Source organism: Mus caroli, unplaced genomic scaffold (genome assembly GCF_978045245.1).
Source record: "Mus caroli unplaced genomic scaffold, Mus_caroli_1 scaffold_7, whole genome shotgun sequence".
In the NCBI taxonomy this organism is placed as follows: Eukaryota; Metazoa; Chordata; class Mammalia; order Rodentia; family Muridae; genus Mus; species Mus caroli.
This window is the reverse complement of record NW_028227262.1, coordinates 66,156,230-66,179,491: the sequence shown is the minus strand read 5'-3', so window position 1 is coordinate 66,179,491 and position 23,262 is coordinate 66,156,230. Positions and strand designations below refer to the sequence as shown.

The window sequence follows — 23,262 nt, the reverse complement described above, 5'->3', positions numbered from 1 at the left end:
TCGTTAAAAGGGAAGATAGAAGGACCATAAGGCCTTCCCTTACGGCTCCCAGGCAGAACTTTGTCCTTTCAGTAAGGGAGGAAGTGCATAACTGTGATTATAAGCATAGAGTGAGTCCTCACATGAATTCGCTCTCCTTTCCTAGCTCCTGGAGCTTATTAGTTCATCTTGGATTGAAACACCTATTTTTTTTCCGTTTGATTTTTACTCCTGTGTTCAGGGAAATGAACCTAGAATTTTGCATATGACAGAAAAACATTGTATCAACCAGACACATACACACAGCCAATACATCTTAAGCAATTAATATATACACAAATATGCTCACATGTGAAATGTCCTATGTACCCCCATGGTTGCACAACACGGAACAGCAAAAGACTAGAAAGTGGGCCAGGAGGCTGGCTCAGCCAGTAGAGCACTTGCTATGTAAAGCAAAGCATTGAGGACCTGCAAATAAGCCCCCAGCCCATACTCTCCATTCTGGGGAAGTTGAGATGGGACAAGCCCTAGGGTTTGCTGGCTAGCCAGTCTAACCAGAATTGAATTCCAGGTTCAGTGAGAGACCCTTTCTCAAAATAATAATAATAATAATAATAATAATAATAATAATAATAAAGGAGGAGGAAGAGGAGGAGAGTGATTGAGGAAGAGTTTCCAGGTCAACTTCTGGCTTCCAAATGCACATACACGCATGTGTGCTTCCACAAACATGAGCACACATGCATACAACTGGAAACAAAGTAACTAGAGGAATCCAGTTGATAAATATGTACACCTACACATGAGGATCTCTCTCTGTTTTTCAAGAGATGTTCTCTTGTTAGTGCAGGATGGCTGTCAGGCCATGGATGGCCTTGAACTCCTCATACCTAAACCTCCCAAGTGCTGGGATTTCAAATACAGCTTGTATAACCGGAAAAGATTTACCCACTTCATTTGAATTTGATGGCTCAGTGTTAGTTAAGAGTAGTTACTGGCAGCTCTTCCAAAAGACCTGAGTTCAATTCCCAGCACCCACATGGTTCTGCTCACAACCATCTCCAACCAGCTCTAGCTCCAGGGGACCTAAGCCCTTTTCTGTCTTTCCCATGTGCCTGGTGCGCAGACATACCCTACATGTAGGCAAAACACTCATAAAATATAAATCTTACAGATTCTATAAAGGAAAAAAGGCAGAATGTAAGTCTCTATACTGTACTACCTATTGCATAAGAGATGAAAGGAGTAGAACTCTGTGTTCATAAGAGCCTGTATTTAAAACATCTACCAGATGACCAAGAAACCAATTATCTGTAGCAAGCAGGGAGCTAAAGGGAGGCTTCTCAGTACATACTTTTCCAGGGGGCTTGAGATGTGGTACTTTCTGTCAGCTTTCTCTGTATATCCCTGGCTGTCCTGGAACTAGCTCTGTAGATCAGGCTGGCCTCAAACCCCAAGATCTGCCTCTGCCTCCTGAGTTCTGGGATTAAAGATGTGTGCCACCATGCTGAAACAACAACAACTTCTTCTTCTTCTTCTTCTTCTTCTTCTTCTTCTTCTTCTTCTTCTTCTTCTTCTTCTTCTTCTTCTTCCTCCTTCTTCTTCCTTCTTCTTCCTCCTCCTCCTCTTTCCCCCTCCTTTTCTTTTTTTAAGTTGAGACAGGGTTTTACTATGAGTTCAATTCCCAGCGCCCACATGGCTCAGCTCACAACCATCTCCAACCAACTCTAGCTAATCCTGGCTATGTAAGTTTGTTTTTAAAGATTTATTATTATATATAAGTATACTGTAGCTGACTTCAGACGAACCAGAAGAGGTTGTCAGATCTCATTAGAGGTGGTAGTGAGGTTGCTGAGATTTGAACTCATGACCTTTGGAAGAGTAGTCAGTGCTCTTATCCACTGAGCTATCTCCACAGCCCAATCCTGGCTATGTAATCCTGATTGGCCTGGAACTTAATCCATACTACAGGCTGGCCTTCAGCTTTCAGAGAACCACCTTCCCCTGCATTTAGAGTACTGGAATTAAAGGCATGTACCATCATGTTTGGCCCAGTAAATATTTAAGTATTAATTTTATTATTATATTACATTTGGTAGTTTGTGTGTACAGTATGCATGTGTATGTGGTGGTGGTGTGTGTATGTGTGTGTATGTGTGATATGTGGTGTGTGTCTGGTGTGTCTGTGTGTTTGGTCAGTTCTCTCCTATCTTTACGTGGATTCCAGGAATTACACTCAAGTTGTCAGGCTTGTATGGTAAGTCCCTTTAGCTGCTGACCCATTCCACAGGCTCCAGTTTGATTTTTGAATGGTGGGAATGCATTGTATGTTCAGAATAATTAGAAATATTTAGAAGGTGAAATGGGGGTGAAAGGATCGCTATAGAGGAGGTGTCCATTCTTTCTTGATCCTGTCACTGACAGTCATTTTACAAATAAGGACATGATACTGAGAGGCTGTTACCAGCACAGGATTTCACACAGCTCATAAACTGAAGGAGGAATTGGAACTGGTCTGTGAAATCCTAACTCCTCCTCCTGTGGAGTTGCACATTTGCTTGATCCTTCCTTCATGCCTGCCTAAATCATTGTATACTTGGTACCTTAGTACCTCAGGCTAAATTAGAACTCGGGGTAATCCTCCTGCTTCATCCTGTCTAGTACTGGATTGTCGCTAGTATTAACAAGCCATTTAACTCTCAAAAGCTAGCAATAAGCCACTGAAGACAAAAGGACTGTTGAAACTTTCTATACCACCTCCATTGAAAAGACGCACCTCAATGCTGCTGACAGCAATGGTTCTAGACAGTTCCGTTTCTGGGGGGTGGGGGTTGAGGAATGCTGAAGAGGGGAGAAAAAGGGGGATGGACATCTTAATTTATCTCTCCCGATCTCCAGTCCATAATTGTCACTTTTTGAGATCAAAACAAAATTCCCAATCCTTCCCCTAAGATCCTCCTCCAGCAGAGGGCGTTCACCCCGCCCCGCCTCACGACCGCGGTCCTAAGCCACTTCCCAGACGTAGTGCGCATGCGCATGATCACATCTACGCATCCTGCCGCAGGTGTCTAGCTCAGTGCCTTATCGATGTTTTCTCTGCCTCGCTTGGCGAGACCTTGTCAGCTAGGGCGAGGCAGCAGGAATGAGGAGACTGCTCACAGAAATCTAGAGTTTCCTGGGACCCGAGGGCTTTGGGGATCACCGCGGGAGCGGGCGGCGCGCAGGGCAGTCCGTGGGGCGGGGCGGGGCGGGGCAGCAAGTCCGGGGCGGCGGGCGGCGGCGGGGCCGATCCGGGCGCGGAGCCCTGACAGCAGGTACGCGGGCGGCGACCCCGCCGACTGTCTGCTGAGCTGCCCCGAAGCTCGCGCGGAGCTGGCGGGGACTCGGGGTTAGGGCTTGGTGGGCTCGAAGGGTGGGTGGCACCCGGGCGGGCGGCCGGGCAGGCCTGGGGCCCCGCTGAGCGCTTCTCCCAGGCTTGCCCACTCTCCTTCATATTTGCCAGGGGCCCCTGCTTACTGTGACACCGAACTGAGCGCAGGCTTTCTGTGGGCACGTGTTTAGGAATTTGTGTTAAATGAAGACAAAAGTTAATCCTAGAGGGTTCAGACGTGGGGGGGGGGGTGTCTGGAAATGCGTTTGATGTGTGAGTATGCCTTGTCCTGGGGTCCAACTAGGCTTACAAAACGATCCTTGTGTAGTTGTCTTGTACACACGCCTCTCGTCACTGTGGGCTGGACGACAGCTAAAGCACACAGATGCGAAATTGCTGATTTCAAAGAGGCAGGTCTTTAGACTGAAATCCATTTACAGCAGCGCAGAGAGCTGCAAGCGGCTGCTGGCCCCTTGTTACCCTGGTGTACTTAAAAGGTACTGAGAATGGAAGAACTGTGTCAGAAATTGGCGTTCTTAGCCTACTGTGCTGTCAAAGCCTGTCTTGTACTGTATTTAAACAGATAAGGATAACCTTAAAAAAAAAAAAGAAAGTATGTATGGATGTAAGTCCCTATAGAGACCAGAAATGTCAGGCCCCTGCAGCTGGAGCTTATGGCCAGTTGTAGTTCTAGTAACTGAAGTCAGGGCCTCTGTAAGAACAGTAGGTGCTCTTAACCACTGAACCAGCTCTTCAGCTCCATAACTTTATTATGTAAAAGGTGCTTTGCATTCATATATATATATTTGAAAGTTCAGGTTTTCTCAGCAGACTATTTCAGAACTTTTAGTATGCTGGATGTATTTTTCAAGAGTCTCTAACTAGGGCGTGTGTGTGTGTGTGTGTATGTGTGTGTATATATATATATATATATATATATATGCGCGTAATCTCCCCAAATAGACAGGGAGATACTGGATTTTTGTTTGTTTGCTTGCTTGCTTGCTTGAGTGTTGGTCATGTCTGCCTAACGTCTGGTGCCGTTTTGGAAATGCAGTTCCCGAGGTAGAACCATTGTAAAGGAACAGTGTTTGCCTGTGGTTTTTTACTTTAATGGAGGTGTGAGTTTAATAGAGTCTGGTGAAAATATAGCTCTTATCTAGTCTGCATTTGTAACAGGTTCCCAGGTGATGCTGTTCAGGGACAAGATCTTAGCTGACAGACACATTTTGCTACCTGCTATGTAGAACAAACTACTGCCCTGGGTTAGTTACTTTATCCAGCCCTTAAACCAGGAGTTAGGACAAGAAGACCTCTCAGCCTCCTCTCATCTCAATGCTGGGCTTCTAAACGCAGCCACCTTTGCTGTAGCTGACCTCTATATGTGATACTCTTGTCAGTTTGGCAAATTTTGCAATCAGGCTTGAACAGTTCTAATAATGGGGAAATAACTAGATATGCCCCCCCCCCCTTGAGATAGAAGCTGGCCTCAAAGTCCCTGTGTAGCCACAACTGGCCTTCAGTGCCTGCTTCTCCTGAACATCCCAGTTGCTAGGATTCTTAGTATAAGCCACCCTGTGGCGTCTGTCCTTGTCTAGGCTATCTCTTAGAGTTAAACCAAGGAAAAGCTGACTTTCCAGGTGTGGGTAACACTCAATTTGGGTGCTGTTTTTTTTTTTTTTTTTTTTTTTTTGGTTTTTCGAGACAGGGTTTCTCTGTGTAGCCCTGGCTGTCCTGGAACTCACTTTGTAGACCAGGCTGGCCTCGAACTCGGAAATCCGCCTGCCTCTTCCTCCCGAGTGCTGGGATTAAAGGCGTGCGCCACCACGCCCGGCTCTGTTTTTGTTTTTTGAGACAGTGTTTTTCTGTGTAGCCCTGGCTGTCCTAGAACTCACTCTGTAGACCAGGCAGCCTTCAACTCAGAGATCCGACTCCCAAGTGCTGGGATTAAAAATGGGAGCTACCAGGAGTGAGCCTGGTTTTGTAGTATTCAACTTTGATGCCAACACTTGGGATCACTTGGGAGGTAAGTGAATATCTGTGAGTTCGAGGCCAGCCTGGTCTCCAGAGTGAGTTCCAGGACAGCTTGGGCTACATGGACAGACTCTGTCTCAAAAACACAAACAAACAAAAAAAGTTAACTCTTACCAGGTGAGGTGGCATATACCTTTAATCCCAGCACTCAGGAGGCAGAAGCAGGCAGATCTCTGTGAATTTGAGGTTAGCTTACTTTACATATTGAACTCCAGGACAGCCATGGCTACTTAAACAAGAATAAAACTGAAAGTTGGCTTTTAAGCCAGGCTTGTGATACCTGTTTATAATCCTAGCCCCTGAGAGGTAAATACAGGAAGATTTCTTTGAGTTTGGGGACAGTCTGGGCTACTCAGTGAGTTTCAGCTACAGAGGCCCTGCCTCGGAAAACACTGAGGGAAGCTGAGGGGGACATTGCCTCTTCCAGCATCAGATGACAGATATTCCCAGCGTTTTTCTTCAAACTGAATCAATGCTTAATTCTTTCATCACATTTAAGAAGATTCGTTCTTAAATCTGTCTCTGTTCTTACGTAGTGGAGCATTAGCTGGACTTTGAAAGGTGGGCGTGGTGTGTAAGACTATAGAAAGCACTGGGAGCCGCCTTGGTGGGGCAGATGAGACTGCATACACCAAACCCAGGACCGTTAGACGATCGTGGTGAAGGTGGTGGATGGACACGTGAAAAGAGCAGTGTTTGAGAAATATTCACCTTACTGTGCTGTCAAAAGTGGTGGGAAGTGAGGGAGGAGAGGCCAGGAGTTTGCGTGCAAACCAATAATTTAGACCGACAATAAGAACAGTAGTGCCTGGCTTTATGTTTAACTGTGTAGATCACAGAGCTTTTTTGGGCATGATCTCACTTGATGTAATTTCCTGTAAGGTGAGCCAAGCAGCAGATGAAGAAGCACCAAAAAGGAGAAATGAGTTGCTCTAATCTTCAGAGCTATGGAATGGCAGAAAGGAAGAATGGAGAAAGGAAGGGTGTGGGTAGTGAGCGAGGCCTGGCTGGACGTGAGGGTATAGAGGAGAAGACACTGAACGGAAGGAGTCAGAGGGGCTGGGAGAATCGCAAGAGCGTCCACAGCCGCCTCCGGGTTCTGTACAGCCCCAGCAGTGGCTGTGGCTGCCTGGAGGTGGAGGCTAGCAAAGATCGGAGTTGCCGTGGTCTGCTTAGAGGCTAGGGAGTTATGGAGGGGATGGCAGATGTCTGCGTATCAGGGGAGATGGAAACTGGGTTCTCAGTGTCCTCCGTCACCCAGGACAGCAGTTAGTTCTGGGAGCCAGTGGTCTATCAATCCAGTGATCTTTGTTAATCAGAGTGTGTGACCAGGACAAGGTAAGAGACTGCCTGACGCAGATGTTTCTTAGGGACCTTGCCATCTTGGGATTCTGGCTTTGGCTTATTGATATTTTTTTGGTGTTGAGTGGTATTAGTTGAGGTGTGCATTCTCACCTTTCTCTGCTTTTCTGCAGCAGAGAGCGGGACTTTGGTGCCCTTAGAGCCTTTTGAAGAACATTCCTTCTCAGAAGATCTGCATTTTACTTAGAGCCTGTCTGGTCTGTGGTTCCTTTACCATGAAAGCATATGAGTTTAGGTGCTTATCTGAAAGAGCTTCATGCACTGCTGTGTGTATGTGTGTGTGTGTGTGTGGGGGTATGTATGTACAAATGTACTTCCCCCCACCCTGTGGTGTTTGTTTTTTAAAGAATTATTGAATGTATGTGAGTACACTGTAGCTATCTTTAAACACACCAGAAGAGGGCATCAGATCCCATTACAGATGGTTGTGAAGTCAGGACCTCTGGAAGAGCAGTCAGTGCTCTTAACTAGCCATCTCTCCAGCCTGTTTGTTTTTTGTTTTTTGGTATGTGTGAATGTGGTGTGATATCTGCATATATGTGTCTGAGTGTGTGTCCCTGTGCACATCCCTGGAGGTCAAAGAAGGAAGCTTTCTCTAACACTCTTATTCCTTTGTTTGTTTGTTTATTTGTTTGTTTGAGACAGAGTCTCACTATGGGCCTCTTGAAGCAGCCAGCAAACGCCGACAATACTGTCTTCTCCCCTCACAGTGCTGAGCTTGCTAGTGGGTACTCGAGCCTGAACTTAGGCCTTTGTGGTTGCACAGTGCTGTCTTAACCACTGAGTCAGCTCTCCAGCTCTGCTTTTATGGGCTATGAGGTTGGGGTCATTCCTCTGATCTGGCCCTGATCTTACGCCTGGAGTCTGGCTGGCACAATAACTTTTGACTATTATGTACCTCTCTGGGCAAGGCACTGTGCTCAGTGCTTAGACACTTTGGGGTAAAGCTCTTTCTCTTAGGGGGAGGTTGGACAGAAGATGGTAGGCAGTATTTTCAGTAAAGTGTGGTGCTGTAACAAAACTTTGTCCAAGGTGTCTATACAAGGGCAGAAAGGAAATAACAGGCTCTCCAGGGAGAAGCTGGGGAATTTCAGGAAAGAGATGACTGTTGACCTAAGTAGTGATGGATGAAGAGTGGGGTCCTGGTGACACTCTTTTTTATTTGCAGGGCAAAGGGCTTGAAGTAGATCCAAGCGGCCAGAAGGGGAGAGCTTTGGCATGCATCAAAGCAGAGATTATTGTTGTTCACAGTGAAGTTAATAAAAAAAGTTTTTATTATATATATTCTCTCTCTCTCTCTCTCTCTCTCTCTCTCTCTCTCTCTCTCTCTCTCTCTCTGTGTATGTGTGTGTGTGTGACTGCTTGTATGAGCTGATTCTTTCTACCGTGTTGGTCCTGGGAATCAAACTCAAGTTGGTAGATTTAGTGGCATTTACCTATTGAGCCACCTCCCTGGCCCACACAAGAAGTCTTTAAGCAGGGATAACATGACTGTGTTTTGGGAAGCTGGCCGTGGAAGAAAGCTGAAGGAGTAGAGTCTGAGCTCAGGATATTGGGAGACTTAAAATGGATGTAATGGGGAGACTTACCGTAACAGAAGTGTTTTAAGGCTGAAGTGAAATTAGGCCAACAGGATGGAGAGGACACATGAATCGGAGAGAGGCTGTGGCGGCAGAATTAACCAAATAAGAAGGGGTTGTTAACAGTGACTCAGTTATCTAACTTAGGTAGACTGTGGCGTGCTGGGGCATGTTGAACCTGAGTGGTCTGTGATGTCCAGCAACCCGGTACAAATGTGGGTCTGAGTTTCAGAAGGGTCCCTGCTGAGGGTTGGTAGAAGAAGGCAGTTGGTAAAGGGGGATGGATTCTTCCAGCCACACTTACAGAAGGCAGGGGCAGACAGAGGAGTGAGGGATGGTTGTGCATATGAGCAAGGCTGCCCAGGAAGTGGGGAAGGAGAACATTCCGAGGGTGAGAGGGAGCCCCCTTCTTCATTTGCTTCAGGATAGACACACTGGATGAGCTTGACAAGTACATCTGGGGGTTGGGGGTCAAGATGCCATGGTTACCAGGGTGCTTTCACTCTGAAAATGGGACTAACTCCAGTGGAGCAGTGTGAAGATGCAGGGCTTGATGGCACTGAGGGCTGCAAACTCACAGTTTGGCAGACAATGGAAGGATAGATTCTGTGGACACGGTAAGGACTAGAAATAGTTGTTCCTAGAATTGAAGAGGCCAGGGCAGGTTTTTGTGGGGATGTGTAAGAACCGGCAGAGGGTACTACTGAAATGAAGGTCCTCAGAAGAGGAGGTGAGGTGCAGAGGAATGGAGGAGGGAGGGATTCAGGAGGAAAGAGGCAGCAATGTGTGCAAAGGGATTCTTACCTAAGAGGTTCAGTTGCCTTTCTCTGCAAGATTGTTGGCTGAGGGGTAGGTGGCCAGTGTGAGCTCCATCAGGACAGGTGCTTAGATATGGTGAGAGAAGCTAGATGCAGTTGATCAGAGTAAGGAGAGAGCCTTAGACAAGCCGTGTGGAGTGTGGAGGAGTGTGGAGGAGCCTGTCTGAGCTGGAGTCCAATGCTTATAGGCCTCTTCATCTTCATCATAATGATAGTGGCTTCCTTTTAATGAGTGCCGTGTTCAGTTTTAAGTGCTGTCAGACTCTGTGTGTGTGAGAGAGAGAGGGGAGGGGGGGACAGGTGTCACTCTGTAGCATGAGAACTCACTATATGGTCCATGCCAGCTTTGAACTGCCAAGCCCTTCTATGGTTTGCACAACAATCCTGTCAGAGCATATTGCTGCTTTATTGAAAGGAAAGTTGAGGCATACTGGGCTTTGTTAGGCTTAGCGTTCATGTTTGATGAGTATCTGCAGAAATGGGAGTCATTATCCCAAGGCATCAGAGAAGGGAGAGATTTAGTGTGTGGGGGATGGGGGGGTCCTGTCACTGCCACAGAGGAATTCCAAACCTCTAGAGTGATTTCCCAGCATCTTGTCTAGAAAGCTAAGTGACTGGTGGCTGCTTGTCAGATATCACAGGGTGAGACGGTCACCTGAGACCTTGCTCTCATCTCCATCCTATACTCCCATACTCCCGTGTTGGGGGAGGGGGGTGTCTTAGCTCACCTTGAGTGTTCCCACTTGGTATTGTGGGTGAGATCTGCAGGCAGAGCCTGCCCCTGGCGAGCAGAGGTAGATGCATGGATAGAGGAGAAACAAACTCACCTCTTTTTTTTGCTGCAGCCACTGGAGCATCTCTGTGTCCTTCCTTTGGGGTTGCTATGGATACGCCTTTGCCTTTGCATGATGGTTTGAGGAGATTGATTTCCGTTATGATCTGGTGATGACATGGGTTTTAAAAAAGAAAGGATGGCATGATCTGCTTCAGAGGCTGGCTGGTGAGCCGCCCAAGCGGCAGAGGCACAGCTGAGGTGGCTGAGCCTTTGTTGGCTGCCTTGGCTTTTGCTGAAGTTGTGAAATGGTGCATCTACCTCAGTAGAGCGCAGTCTCAGTGCTCCCTGTCTGCTGGGTCCTAGTGCCAGGATCTCACTGGTTGATTCCTGGGACAGAGCTAAACTGGAAGCTGCTTGGAAACTAGACAAGTGGGACTCTGTCGGTGAGAGGGCTGCTGCTCTTCAGTGTTAGGCTGCAGAGGTTCCTTTATCAGGACAAGTGAAGGGGTACTGTGTAGCTGCAGCCTTCTTTTCTGGATCTTAGAGGTGGGTCTGGAAATCCCTGAGTACTTGTTAGAGTGAGGGGGCCTTTGGGAGTGGGGAGAGCTCCATTCAGGTTGGGAGTGTGATGCAGACATTTCTGGGGGTAATAATCTGGACAGGTGAAGACAGTCCATTTAGGATGCTCTCTCATCTCTGTAAGATCAGTAAGACAGGTATTGGAGTAGGGCCAGGACCAAAAGAAGCTCCGTGCATGACATGTTGCTGGATTCACTGGAGCTTCCAGTCAGCTTCCCCCAGAGGGAGCAGACCTTTCTCTGTTGGGCATGCGTGCACATTTGTTCTTCTTAGCTGGTGCTTTTCAGAGACACTTTGGCCCTGTTGTCAGACTGCCCACCTTTCAGACCAGCCCTTTCTGGAGAGCAGAATGTGGGGTTAGCCCAGGATTAAAGTTTGGAAACACGAAAGGCATCTGAGTATGAGGGATACTGGGGTGCTGGTAGAGACAAGGTAGAAACGACAGAAGGAGTGAGCAACGTGGCTTTTCATCCTCACCTGCTCTTCTTACCTCGCCTCCAGTCTGCCTGTGTCCGTGTTCTGGAAGTTCTCTAAGACTTACTTAGTTACCAGATACTGAGTACATCTTCCACTATTCTAGATAGCTTAGCATATTTAATATTGTTGAGGAAAATGAGTTAGAAATCCAGGGACTGTTTTTCTGTTAAGGGAATGTGAAGAGTCCTGTGGGACACTGTCAGGGGCCCAGTAATGCTCTGGCAAGAGCAGGTGCCTGTAGAGCTATAGCTAGGCTTGTGACAGACTCAGAGGCTGAGGATCACTCATGGATGGAGGTAATACAGTCTTATTTGATTAATCATAGTGCCTGTGTGTGTGTGTGTGTGTGTGTGTGTGTGTGTGTGTGTATACTCCAGAGGTTGACAGCAGACTGTCTCCTTGGTTGCCCAGCAAGCTCCAGATCTGCCTGCCTCCACCTCTAGCGCTGTTTTACAGACGTGCACGGCCATGCCCGGGTTTTAGTGGGTTCTGAGGGTCTGCGCTCAGGTCCTCATGCTTATACACCGAGTACTAACTACTGAGCCATCTCCCAGACCCCTCTTCTTATACAGCGAGTACTACTGAGCCATCTCCCAGACCCCTCTTCTTATACAGCGAGTACTACTGAGCCATCTCCCAGACCCCTCTTCTTATTTCTGTTGACAATATTATAAACTTTTCTTGATAGGATTGGGCCTGGGACTGTCACATGCTAGGCAAGTGTTCTAGTGAACCTGCACTGCTTAAAATACTTTATTTTGGAATAAATAGTATATTTACACATAAGTATAAGAAATAACATTGAAAAACTGGCCTGGTAGGTCAGGTTTGTAGTCCTAACTACTTGAGAGATTGAGGTGGGAAGATTATGAGTTCAAGGCCTGCCTGGGCAACTTTTTGAGATTTTTGTCTCAAAATGAATAGTACAAGACCTGGAAGATGGTTCTGTTGGTAACTGCTTGGCATGCAAGAATAGCTACCTAGATGGGATCCCCAGGACCCATGCAAAAGAACAAGGCACATGAGTGCACACCTGTAATCCAGGAACTGGAGAGGAGAGACAGGAGGATTCCTGGGACTGCTGGCTAGTTATTCTAGCTAGAATTGGCAACCTCGAGGTTCAGTGGGAGTTTGGAGAGTAACTGAGAAAGAAACCTGATATTGACCTCTTGTCTCCACATTCCTCTAAAACTGCCCACAAATAAATAAAAAAGTTTTAAAAGGGCTAAGTGTGTACAGTGCTTGCCTAACATGCACATGAGGTTGACAGTTCAGTTTGCAACAACACACACACACATGCATGTACACACACTCCTGCTTAAAATAATAGCGATGACACATACCCTTACTAGGTTCCTTCCCCAGCCCTGTGTTAACAGGGTCCTAGGGAGGACAGGGGCGTTGTTCAATGACTGAATGGCTCATCACAGATTCCTCATGTTGGCTTTCATAGTCCTGCCTTCTTTCTCCTCATTCCTTACCTACTGGCAAGCACAGATCTCACAGGGTCCACGTGGGAACAGATGACAAAACACATTTTAGTGTGCACAGGTAAATCTGCCCCAGGAAAGGCCCAAAGGACATCTCCAGTTTCCCTTTCTCTAGTCTCTTAACATTTGGACTCTCATTCTTTTCTCTGGTTTTTTTTTTTTTTTTTTTTAATGCTTTTGTGTATGCACAATGTGTGTGTGTGTGTGTGTGTGTGTGTGTGTGTGTGTGAGTGAGCACGCGTGCGCATGCTCATACATTTCTGTGTGTCAGTACAGGCACACACCTGCCACCGTACACTTATGGAGATCAAAGGAAAGCTTGTGCTGTTGGTCCTTGCTTTACTCCTTGTTTGAGACGGGGTCTCTTGAGGATTTCTGCCTCTCAACTCTCCGTAGGGATGGGACTGCAGATTCATGTCCTCACACAGGTGTGGCAGACATGTCACCCACTGAACACTCTCCATAGCCTCCATCCTAGTATTGGTATTCATACCTAAAAACTTGCCAGCTATTTATTCATTTGTTAATTTTATTTTTGCATGTTATTCTATAAATATTTACTATTTATTTGTGTGTGTGTGTGTGTGTGTGTGTGTGTGTACATGGTGGAAGTATGTGTGTCTGAGGAAGCCAGAAGAGTCAGCTTTCCTGGAGCTGGAATTATAGGTGGTTGGGAGCCTTCCAGTGTAAGTTTTGGAACCAACTCAGGTCCTCATTGATAGCTGCAAACATCCTTAGCCACGGAGCCACCTGTCTGGCCCCTCATTTGCTAACTTTTACCTTCATTTATTTCAGCTTTGGAGTTTCTGCTGTGAGCAGGTCATCACTGATGTGTGGATACACATATAGGCACCTATACCCGACTGGGCACAGTTTGTGTCAGGCATTGTTATATATCCTTTTAGGGGTCGGGAGTTGATGTAATGAGTTGGTCTCTCTGTGTACTGCAAGGTGTAGTAAGGCTTGCTCTCTAGCTGCTGGCTGCTTTTCCTTATTCTTTGTAACATCCATGAGAGATAGAGAACGCCTCTTTTGTGTGGATTGTGTTACTGTGGTTCAGTAAGGTAAGCATCTTGCCCAGAGTCACGCAGGCGAGGAAATGCGAGAACAGAGCTGCGGCATCCAGGGCTGAATGTGGGGCCCATGCATGCCAGCCTGCTGCCTTTCCTAGCATCACATCTGTCACGGCCTCCTCGGATCCCTTTGGCTCTGGCTCTGTCCCCCTCTCTGTCTTTGCTTCCACCTCCCTTCTCACCCTGCAGCTTACGCTTGCTGTAATCCTGCCTTTCCTTGCAGATTGCTCCTGTGTCCACTCTACCCTGCATGTTTGATCTTCCTAAAGCAGTCTTGCTATGCCACCCCACAGCTCAGGAGCAAGGCCTACTGGCTGTTATCACTGGATTCAGTCCGTCTATCCTGCCGGATGCTAGACTCCCTGCCCACCCTTCTCACTTCCTCATGCACCTCAGTGTTTGTTCATGAAGGACCTGACTCCCTGCACTGAAAGGCTGTGGGCTTCCCTGCAGAAGGCTTTAGGATTTGACAGAAGAACCCAAGCAGATGCCTGAGATCCCTGTCTGTCAAGTGCTCATAACTTACAGGGCTTCTGGGTAGCCCCAAACCAAACAGAAAGTTCTGTTAAGTTGAGGCCCAGTTCACCTTTCTCCTGTGCCCTATTTACTATCTATACAGTTTGTATATCTCCAGTATCCTGCCAGGCTGTCCATGCAGTTTGTGTGTCTCCAGTATCCTGCCAGGTAGCTCTTCTTTGGAACTCCTAAATGTGCTTTTTCTTCCTCGAGTCTTACAGTATTGAGTAGATGTGTCAGACATTTCCATTCGGTAGAATAAACAGTCCTCAAGGAGGAGTGTATATTCATGTGCAGTGTGCTCAGAGCACAGGGAGGCTGCTCTTACATCTGTGTTATCACTGTTGCCCTGGTGGGCCTAGAACTCACAACCCTCCTCCCGCTTTCTGAGTGCTGGGATTGCAGGTATTTTGAAAGTAGTTCAGTTTAGAGCATGGCCCTGGAAGCCTGGAGATAGGTGTGGGACAGTGAGGGGCTGTGGGACGCATCAGGAGCTCTGGAGCAGCTGTGTCCTCACTCACCTGGGTAACCTGAGGGAAAGTGGGTCTCTAGGCCCCAGCTTCCTTGTCTGGGCCATCCCTGGCCTGCCTCTGGGTTATTGTGATATAACCCAGTGTGGTGGTGACAGTGTTCATAGCTAGTTTTTATTTACAGTACAGATGCTGTTCTAAATGCTCTTTAAGCAGGTGTGTGTGTGTGTGTTCATTTATTGGCAAATTTAAAGAGTTGTTTTCCCTTTTTGTTTGTTTCAAGTCAGGATCTCTCTCTCTCTCTCTCTCTCTCTCTCTCTCTCTCTCTCTGTTTATTATATGTAAGTACACAGTAGCTGTCTTCAGACGTTCCAGAAGAGGCCATCAGACCCCATTACAATGGCTGTGACCCACCATGTGGTTGCTGGGATTTGAACTCAGGACCTTTGGAAGAGTGGTCGGTGCTCTTTGTTTTGCATTGTGTATGGCTGTGTCTCTATGTGAACATGTACACAGTGTGCATGCATAGGGAGGTCGGAGGAGTCAGATTCCCAGAGCCACCTGATGTGGGTGCCAGGAACCAAACTCCGGTCTTCAGACATAGGAGCTGGACATGTTCTTAACAGCTTAGCCATCTCTCTAGTCCTTATTTTTATTTTTAAAAAGGATTTATTTTAACGTAAGTGTGTGTGTGTGTACACATAAATAGAGGTTCCTGCAGCAGCCAGAGGCATCTCATCTTGAGCTGGAGTTACAAGTAGTTGTGAGTGGCACAGCATGGCTGTAGGTAACCATGGTAACAGAATAAACTCAGGTCCTTTGCAAGAAGAGCAAAACCTTTTAGCCTCTGAGCCATCTCTCCAACCCCTGTCCTAAATTTTTTTTTTTTTAAGTTTTTTATGGTGTATGGATGTTTTGCCTGCACGTATGTCTGTGTAGCATGTGTGTACCATGCCCTTGGCGTTTAGAAAAGGGTATTAAATCCCCTAGGACTAGAATTAAAGGCACTTGTGAACCTCTGTGTAGGTGCTGGGATGAACCTATATATATATATATATATATATATATATATATTTTTTTTTTTTTTTTTTTTTTTAATGGTTTTTTCGAGACAGGGTTTCTCTGTATAGCTCTGGCTGTCCTGGAACTCACTTTGTATACCAGGCTGGCCTCGAACTCAGAAATCCACCTGCCTCTGCTTCCCGAGTGCTGGGATTAAAGGCGTGCGTCACCACGCCTGGCGAATCTATGTTTTCTGCAAAAGCAGCCAGTGCTCTTAATTGCTGAGCCATCTCTCTAGCCCCCGTTTCTGTTCTACCCACTGAGCAATCTGCCGAGCCCTAAAGTGATGTTTTGAAATGTGTTCTGTAGATTGTAGGCACTCTGAGTGGGTTTAGTATGATTGTCTGGGCTGGGGTGGATATGAAGGCAGAGCAACCTGGACACTGCGGGGGAGGCAGAGGTGGGATCCTGATGGTTCTGAGCAGAAGTAAGGTACAGAGACTGTTGTGGTTAAGAGGTTAATGTAGCATATAAAGGGACTGGCTTCATTATGGCGTTCTTCCAGGTGGTCATCACCTAACAGAACTGCTCTGTGGCATTATCTTGTGTTAGGCAAGTGTGCAGAGTGGCAGAAATTGCAGTCTTGTCAGTGAAGGAAGACAAGTGTATTCAGGGATCTAGGTCCACATTACAGCCAGGGGATCCAGTGGTTAGACCCCAGGCCAACTTTGCTTACGGGGTAAGACCTTAGGCATTGACCTGTGAATAATAAATGAGGTAGCATGTGGAAACTTCTCACTAGAATTAGTAGTTTCATTAAATAACACCATTTGTTTTTAAATTATGAAGGTAATATAACACAGCTAAGGAGTCTTGTGAAGTACACAACTATAAAAATAAGTTGGTTTGTTGAGTCTGATGTTAGAAGACAAGGCCAAGGATAAAAGAGATGAGGACCTGGGTAAAGTGGACTTGGGCCAAGGGGACAGTGAGGTGCTTAGCTTTTGAAAACTACCTTTAATAAACCCATTGAGTGTGATATCTTGGGGATCAGAGCCTGCCTGACACAGGCAGAGGAGGGAGTGACTGTGGGGACCTCTGCTGTTGTAGGGGTGGGGAGCTGGGGACTCATGGCTTTCTCTGGGTGAGCAGGTTTCTATCTCTGCCCCTCCTGGACTGTTTATCTGGCCCAGTGTAAGACAGAGATCGAGTCCCTAGTCGTGTGGATTTGGACCCGAGTCCAGACATCTTTCTAGTAGGGTGACACAGAAAAGCAGCAGAAGGGACTAGAAGGCCTGTGAAGGCAGTTTGATGAAGTGCTGATCATTTTGAAGTGGCACTTGATGCTTGGGGACCTGCTGAAGCCTCACTCTCTGGGGCTGGGGGCAGTGATAGTGAGGGGTACAGGTAGGGAAGAAGTGTCAGGGCTCCAGAACCCTGCCTGCACTTTGGTGCTGAGGATTTCTTGCCGACCCATCCCTGGGTTCCTGTGAAGGAGGGGAGCACTAGGACCCAGAGGCCAGCACGCTTCCTGACAGTCTAGAGCAGCACTAGCGCAGAGTGAGACTCATCAGCTGGCCAGCGGGGCTCAGTGTCTCTGGGTTCAGGAATCCTTGGGCAGTAGAAGGGACTTACTCCTCAGCCCCATCACTGCTCCTGCCCCTCCAGAGGGAGGACCATGGACGGAGGGAGGTCCGTGGCTAATGGCTTCTGAGCCGTCCGTCCATGCAGGCCCATCACCCTGACCCCTCCTGCCTAGGTTTCTGCCTTTTCTCTGTCTTTGGCTAGCTGGGGGAGGGGGTAGAGTCCGGGTGAGCAACATGGCCCAGAGCAAGAGGCACATGTCCAGTCGGGTAAGTGGCCCCAGTCAATATGGGATGGCCCTGGGAGGGCTGCTGGAGCAGGCCGGGTATCTGTGGACATCACTTGTGTGGGGGCTGGGGAGGCAGGCTGGCTCTCAGCTGAGGTACTCACATACTGGGCTTCTGAGGAGCCTTCAGAGCACTGACAGGGGCAGGCTGGACAGGGTACCCCACCCACCCACCCAGTTGGGTCCTAACTGGGGCCCAACCAGACTTGACCTCTGACTCCAGCTGGCTCTGAGGCCAGGGATTTCTGAGGGGTCCAGTATGTCTTTGACTGGCCTGGGGGTCAGAAGGCCTAGCTGTGAGGCCCTTTTCAGATGCCCTGCTATCTGCCTCTGCTCTCTCCTCTGTGAGGTTAGATTTGCATCCACTGTTAGAGCCACCTGACTCTGAGAGGCGTGTTGGGAGGTGTGGGAGGGTCTTTTCTGAGTTTGTGTCCAGCCTTGATATCATTGGCAGTTTCCTTTATTGTCAGGCCCATGAGCTCTTCATTGTCCCTGGTATAGTTTGAGGTCCCCACATCCCTAGGAGCTCTGTCCTTACCTTACTGGTGGGGCTTTGTGAGGAGAGGGGCTAGGGAATGACAGCTGGGAAGGGTTTGACTTCCCAGGCTCTGGCAGGGCTCCTTTCTGAAGCTAACTGTGGTGTGTGTGTGTGTGTGTGTGTTTGGGGGGTATCAGGAAAGACCCCTCCCCCGAGCCTTTAGGTCCATGGGGGTCACATTTTCTTGCCTTATTTATTTGCTACAATCTCTCTGGTTCATGGAACAGCTATTGCTAAAAATGGCTTAGGTGTGATTTTCTTCCAAATCATGGTCTGATCTGGGACCTAATTTTGTGTGTTCTGTCATCACGGATATGTAAGAATCTGGGTACGACCCAAGGACAGCGTTTTGTTTGTACCTTTGCCAGCCCAGATGAACTACTGGACAGGGTTTGAGGACAGTAAGGAGCTAATTTGAGGTATTTTGTTTATTTTTTTGTGCTCTTCTTTTTATGACACCGTGGCCTGCAGGGTTTGGGGGAGAGCAGACAATAGGACATGGGCCCTGAGGAAGGTGCTGGTGAATGGGCTGTAGTCAACAGTCTAGCAGTGCCAGGTAGATATGGAGATGGACTGACAGCAATCATATAAGCAAGGCACGGTGGCGGCTGTGGCCCTGGAAAGAGGTGCAGTTCTGTCCCTCTGAGAAGTCTAGGTGGACGTGCTGATGCGTGCCTGTGAGCCCAGCATTCAGGGGGCTGAGGTAGGAGGACTGCAAGTTCTAGACCAGCCTAGGGTGGTACTGAGATTCTGTCTTAAAGAACAGTGACAACAATTTTAAAAGGTTTGTGTGCGCGCACACACACACACACACACACACACACAGGAAGAGGAGGAAGAAGAGGAGGAGGAGGCGGAAGAAGAGGAGGAGGAGGAAGAGGAAGAAGGGTGGAGGAGGGTGGAGGAGCTGGAGAAAGGCATTTGGTTTGAGTCTCAGGGAGACAGAGGACAGTGGAGAGAGCCACCACTGAGCTGCTAACTTTCTCAGTTCTGGTTCCTGGGACAGGGTTGTGGGGAGCCTGGTCTGAATTGAGTTGTTTGCTTGTTCTTACATCCTTTCCTTGGGGGCAGTACACCCTAGAAGCAGCCATATGGTGATATTCAAAAATCTATCAGTAAATCCTAATTTGTTATACAATTTAAATATAAATTCTTTTTAAAAAATTTCAGTAGATTCTAGAGAATTTTAGAGTTTTTTTTTTTTTTTTTAAGATTATTATTGCTGAGCTGTGGTGGCACACACCTTTAATCCCAGCACCTGGGAGGCAGAGACAGGCAGATCTCCAAATTTGAGGTCAGCCTAGTCTACAGAGTGAATTTCAAGACAGCTAGGGCTACACAGTGAAACCCTGTCTCTAAAAAAAAAAAACCAAAAAACAAAAAATGGATTGTTCTTATTGTTCACTTTTGTGACATTTTTTTTCTAGAGTTTCGTCTTACTGTAGGCCAGGCTGGCCTAGAGCTCACCAGGTAGCCCAGGCTGGCCTCAAGCTCATGGTAATCCTGTCTCAGCTCCCCAAATGCTGGAATTCCATGTGTGAGCTATCAAAACAAGCTTTTTAAACATTTCTTGAAACAAGGTCTCATTATGTTGCCCAGGCTAGCCTTTAAATTACCTTATATAGCCAAGGTTGGCCTCAAACTCATTACTCGCCTCCTGATTCAACCACCCGGGTGTTGAAGTCCTTGACATATGCCCTACCTGGCTTTGGGGAAGTTCTGAACATGTCACTGATGTTTTTCAGAGGGGAGTTTGTAGGCTCACTTTGCCCTGAGAATGGAGTCTAAAGGCGTGACTTGTGGTTTCTCAGTCCAGGACGCTGTCCTGAGCCTCTGACTGACCATGTTGGCATATGTCTTTCTTCCAGACGCCGAGTGGCAGCAGGATGAGTACGGAGGCAAGCGCCCGGCCCCTGCGGGTTGGCTCCCGCGTGGAGGTGATTGGGAAGGGCCACCGAGGCACTGTGGCCTATGTTGGAGCCACACTCTTTGCCACTGGCAAATGGGTGGGCGTGATCCTGGATGAAGCAAAAGGCAAAAATGATGGCACTGTCCAGGGAAGGAAGTATTTCACATGTGATGAAGGCCACGGCATCTTTGTACGCCAGTCCCAGGTAATTGATGGTGCGAGCCTGGGTGCGCATTTGGCGTGTGTGTGTGTGTGTGTGTGTGTGTGTGTGTGTTTGTGTGAGTACATGCTCACTTGTACAAACATCTGTTGCTTGTGCTGCTAATGTGTCCTTTTTCCTAAGTCGGATGAAGGCTGTGGTTGGGAGAAAGGCAAGATCAAGCCTGTTCTGTACCCCAGCTTGCTCGGGAGCTCAGGAGGGACCCGTGGTATAGGCGTTCTTGATCTGACTGCATTGAGTATGTTCTTTGGCCTCAGATCCAAGTATTTGAAGATGGAGCAGATACTACTTCCCCGGAGACTCCTGATTCTTCTGCGTCAAAGGTCCTCAAGAGAGGTACTAGTTACACCCTGGCATTGCCACTTCACAGCCAGGTTTCCCACCCTTCTAATAACAGGGTGTCTGCTCTCTTTCCTTCTGTCCTTCCCATCCCACTCAGAGGGTGGGTTCTTCCCCCTTCCCCTCTGTATAAGTGTTTGTTGTTGTTTGCTTTCTACAGAGGGAGCTGATGCAGCTGCAAAGACCAGCAAACTGGTGAGTGGCTTGGCACTGTAAGGGAGGACACAGAGAGGGAGGGAGGAAGGCCCAGGCTGGGCAGGTGGAAGCAGTAGATGGGTCTGGATTGAGTTAGGCTTGTAGTAGCCTAACCTCCCCAAGAGGGGCACCTCCGGGTATGAGTTGTAACATTAGGGCCAGAATAAAGGTGGAAGTGTTGGAGTCTAGATGTTTAGGGTCGGATAGGATTGAGTTACATGTGTAGACAGCTTCCTATCTTCTGGTATCCAAAGATGCCAAGGCGGGAGGGTGTTCGGGCAGGGTAAGGTGGGGTGTGGAGGGAGAAGCAGCTCTTTTGTTCACAAGTGTTGTAAGATGCATGCAGATGGCCCTTTCTAGCTCGCTGTGCCTCTTCTGCAGAGGGTTGGGAGGTAGGCTTCTAACTTTTCTGGGCCAGGAGGTAAATATCCTAGAAGCTGTTCCTCGGGGGACCCTTCTTTGCCCAGGGCTCGATGCTTACCTAACTTCCCTCACATGTATTCACCTGAGCTGATGTTAACACTTCTGCACAGGATGTCTGTCAGGCCAGACAGTCTGTTCTCTAACTCTGACCTTTCCTGCTCCTCACGCAGCGGGGACTGAAGCCTAAGAAGGTGGTGTGTTTACTGTTTGTGTCTGGGTCGATGGGTGGGCTGTGAGCCCCTCCCACTCTCTTGCATGCCCCCAACTCCAACTGCCACATGCATGTGTGTGTAACCACTGGGCTGAGATGGCCAGAGGAAATGGCAGTTTGTCTTCTGGATCACCTTGAGGAAAACGAGGCCATCAGGTTCAGGGACCAAGCCAAAGCAGCACTCATTAGAGCCAGTTTTCAGTGCTCTAGACCCCCAGTTAGAAACTGCAGGCGCTTGACAGCAATCACAGCTGCAGCTGGTTTGCAGCGCTTTCTCAGGTAGCCAGGCTTGGTGTGGAGGGAGGGCATCCTGGAGGACTAGAGCTGAGAAGTGTGGTAGAATGGTTGTGTAAGGAAGGGCCAGAGCAGTGCCTGCCTGCCTGCCGTTGAGTCAGTACTGCCGTAGGTGCCCACCTTGCTCTGCCCAGTGGCTTTCGCTGCTCCCCTCGACGAGTGTGTGCCTGTGGGCACACACTCCCCTTTCAGGATCTTGCCCGTTCCACTCCCTCTTCCACAGACTTTTCTTTAGGTCTTTTGAGAGGGTCTCACTTTGTAGCTCAGGCTAGTCTGGAATTCACTATATAGAGCAGGCTAACCTAGACCCTGTGGCAGTCTTCCTGCCTCACCTTCTTAGTGCAGGGATTACAGATGGGCACCATCATGCCCAGCTCCTCACCAGGGGCTTTTAAACACTTAGATCGCTGCCATGACTTCCTCACACCAGCCTTGCCTTGGGCCTCCCCACAAGTTCTTTCTGCCCTGCATGTGCCTGTCTGAGCTGTGTGTGCAGTACTGTGAGCCCTTTGTTGCCAGCCTGTCTCGGGCCTTCCTGATGTTGCATGGGGAACTTCTGGATTGGGACTGTGGGAGGGGGAAAGAAAACCGCCTTTCAGCTCTGTGTGGGCATTGAAAAGACTTGGAAGTCTTACCATGGCAGAAGCCACATGCTAGGACTTGTTTTTGATCCTGGGTCCTGGGTCCGGGTAGGAATGGGATTCTAAGGCAGATGGTGCTGCAGAGAGAGCTGGGCACATTCCAGACACATGAGGACTGGCTTCATCCCTTGAGTACTGCATTGTGGTTGGTGCTCCAGTTTCACCTCAGATCCCTACATAGAGAAGAGCATAGGCTGCAGTGTGAGCTGGAAGAGTCCTGGCTGCAGGCTGACATGACCCCCCCAGTGGCGGTCTAAGCAATGCCCATGTCCTAGTGAAGTGTAAGCCGGGCCTCAACTGCTTGTGCTAAGAAGTGTTCCCTGCTTTCTCCAGTCTTACCCCCTGGTGGTTCAATCCAAGCAAATCATTTAGCCAGAACAGCTAGGTCCAGAACAAAACCCAGTGTATGTATATTTATGTGTGAGTGTTTTGTGTGCATGTATGTTAGTGTACTATATCTGAACTGTGCCTGTGGAGGCCAGAGGAGGTGATGGATCCCTCTGGGACTGGAGTTACAAGATGGTTGTGAGTCACCAAGTAGGTACTTGGAATTGAAACAGTCCTGCATAAAAGCAGCCAAGGCTCTTAACCTCTGGGCCATTAGCCCCCCAAAACCAGTGTTTTGAGAGAGAGTCAGGGGAGAACGTAGGTGTCTCAAAAAATACCTACTCTTTCTAGAAAGCCATTTAGACATAGACTTTCATCTCTCCAGCTTGGAGAGGTGAGGGAAGAGCCCAACACTGATATTATAGCGGTTGCTGGTGCCCATGTCATTTCCCAAGGTTCCCTAATCACTGTGTGTTCTTCGGAGCTGGAGCGGTGCTCTGATTGTGTTCCTGATAAGAAGCCTAAGGGTTTCACCAGTGTGTGCAAGACAAGTGGACTTGATCGGCTTTTCAGGGGCCAGAGTATAACTATGAGATAGATTGATGGAGCCGGCAGGCCCTCTGTCCCTGTCCACAAATTCCCTGGGCCATTTCTGCAGTGGTCCCTGGCCCAGCTTTTTGGAGCAGTGTCTTGGAGGTAGAGGAGAAGAGGAGTGCGGTGGTGATGGGACGGAGAGGACGGACAGCTTTGCGCAGGACTTAGTACCA

The 23,262-nt window shown here is 48.2% G+C and overlaps 1 protein-coding gene across 10 annotated transcripts in view; it reads left to right on the top strand.

The window, feature by feature from the left end:
* The first annotated feature begins 3,229 nt into the window (after positions 1-3,229).
* Positions 3,230-23,262, top strand: part of Dctn1 (dynactin subunit 1) — a 34,132-nt gene continuing 14,099 nt past the window's right edge. For 4 of the 10 annotated variants that reach the window (XM_085840513.1, XM_085840511.1, XM_029478530.2 and 1 more), the window contains exons 1-5: positions 17,306-17,381; positions 19,805-20,050; positions 20,323-20,401; positions 20,565-20,599; positions 21,193-21,213. In XM_085840513.1, the coding sequence (XP_085696639.1) occupies positions 17,349-17,381; positions 19,805-20,050; positions 20,323-20,401; positions 20,565-20,599; positions 21,193-21,213 (414 nt within the window). In that variant the 5' untranslated portion in view covers positions 17,306-17,348. Of the gene's footprint in view, positions 3,297-17,305; positions 17,382-19,804; positions 20,051-20,322; positions 20,402-20,564; positions 20,600-21,192; positions 21,214-23,262 lie in introns of those variants that run through there. The other 6 variants (XM_029478536.2, XM_085840512.1, XM_029478532.2 and 3 more) reach the window with 3 other exon arrangements.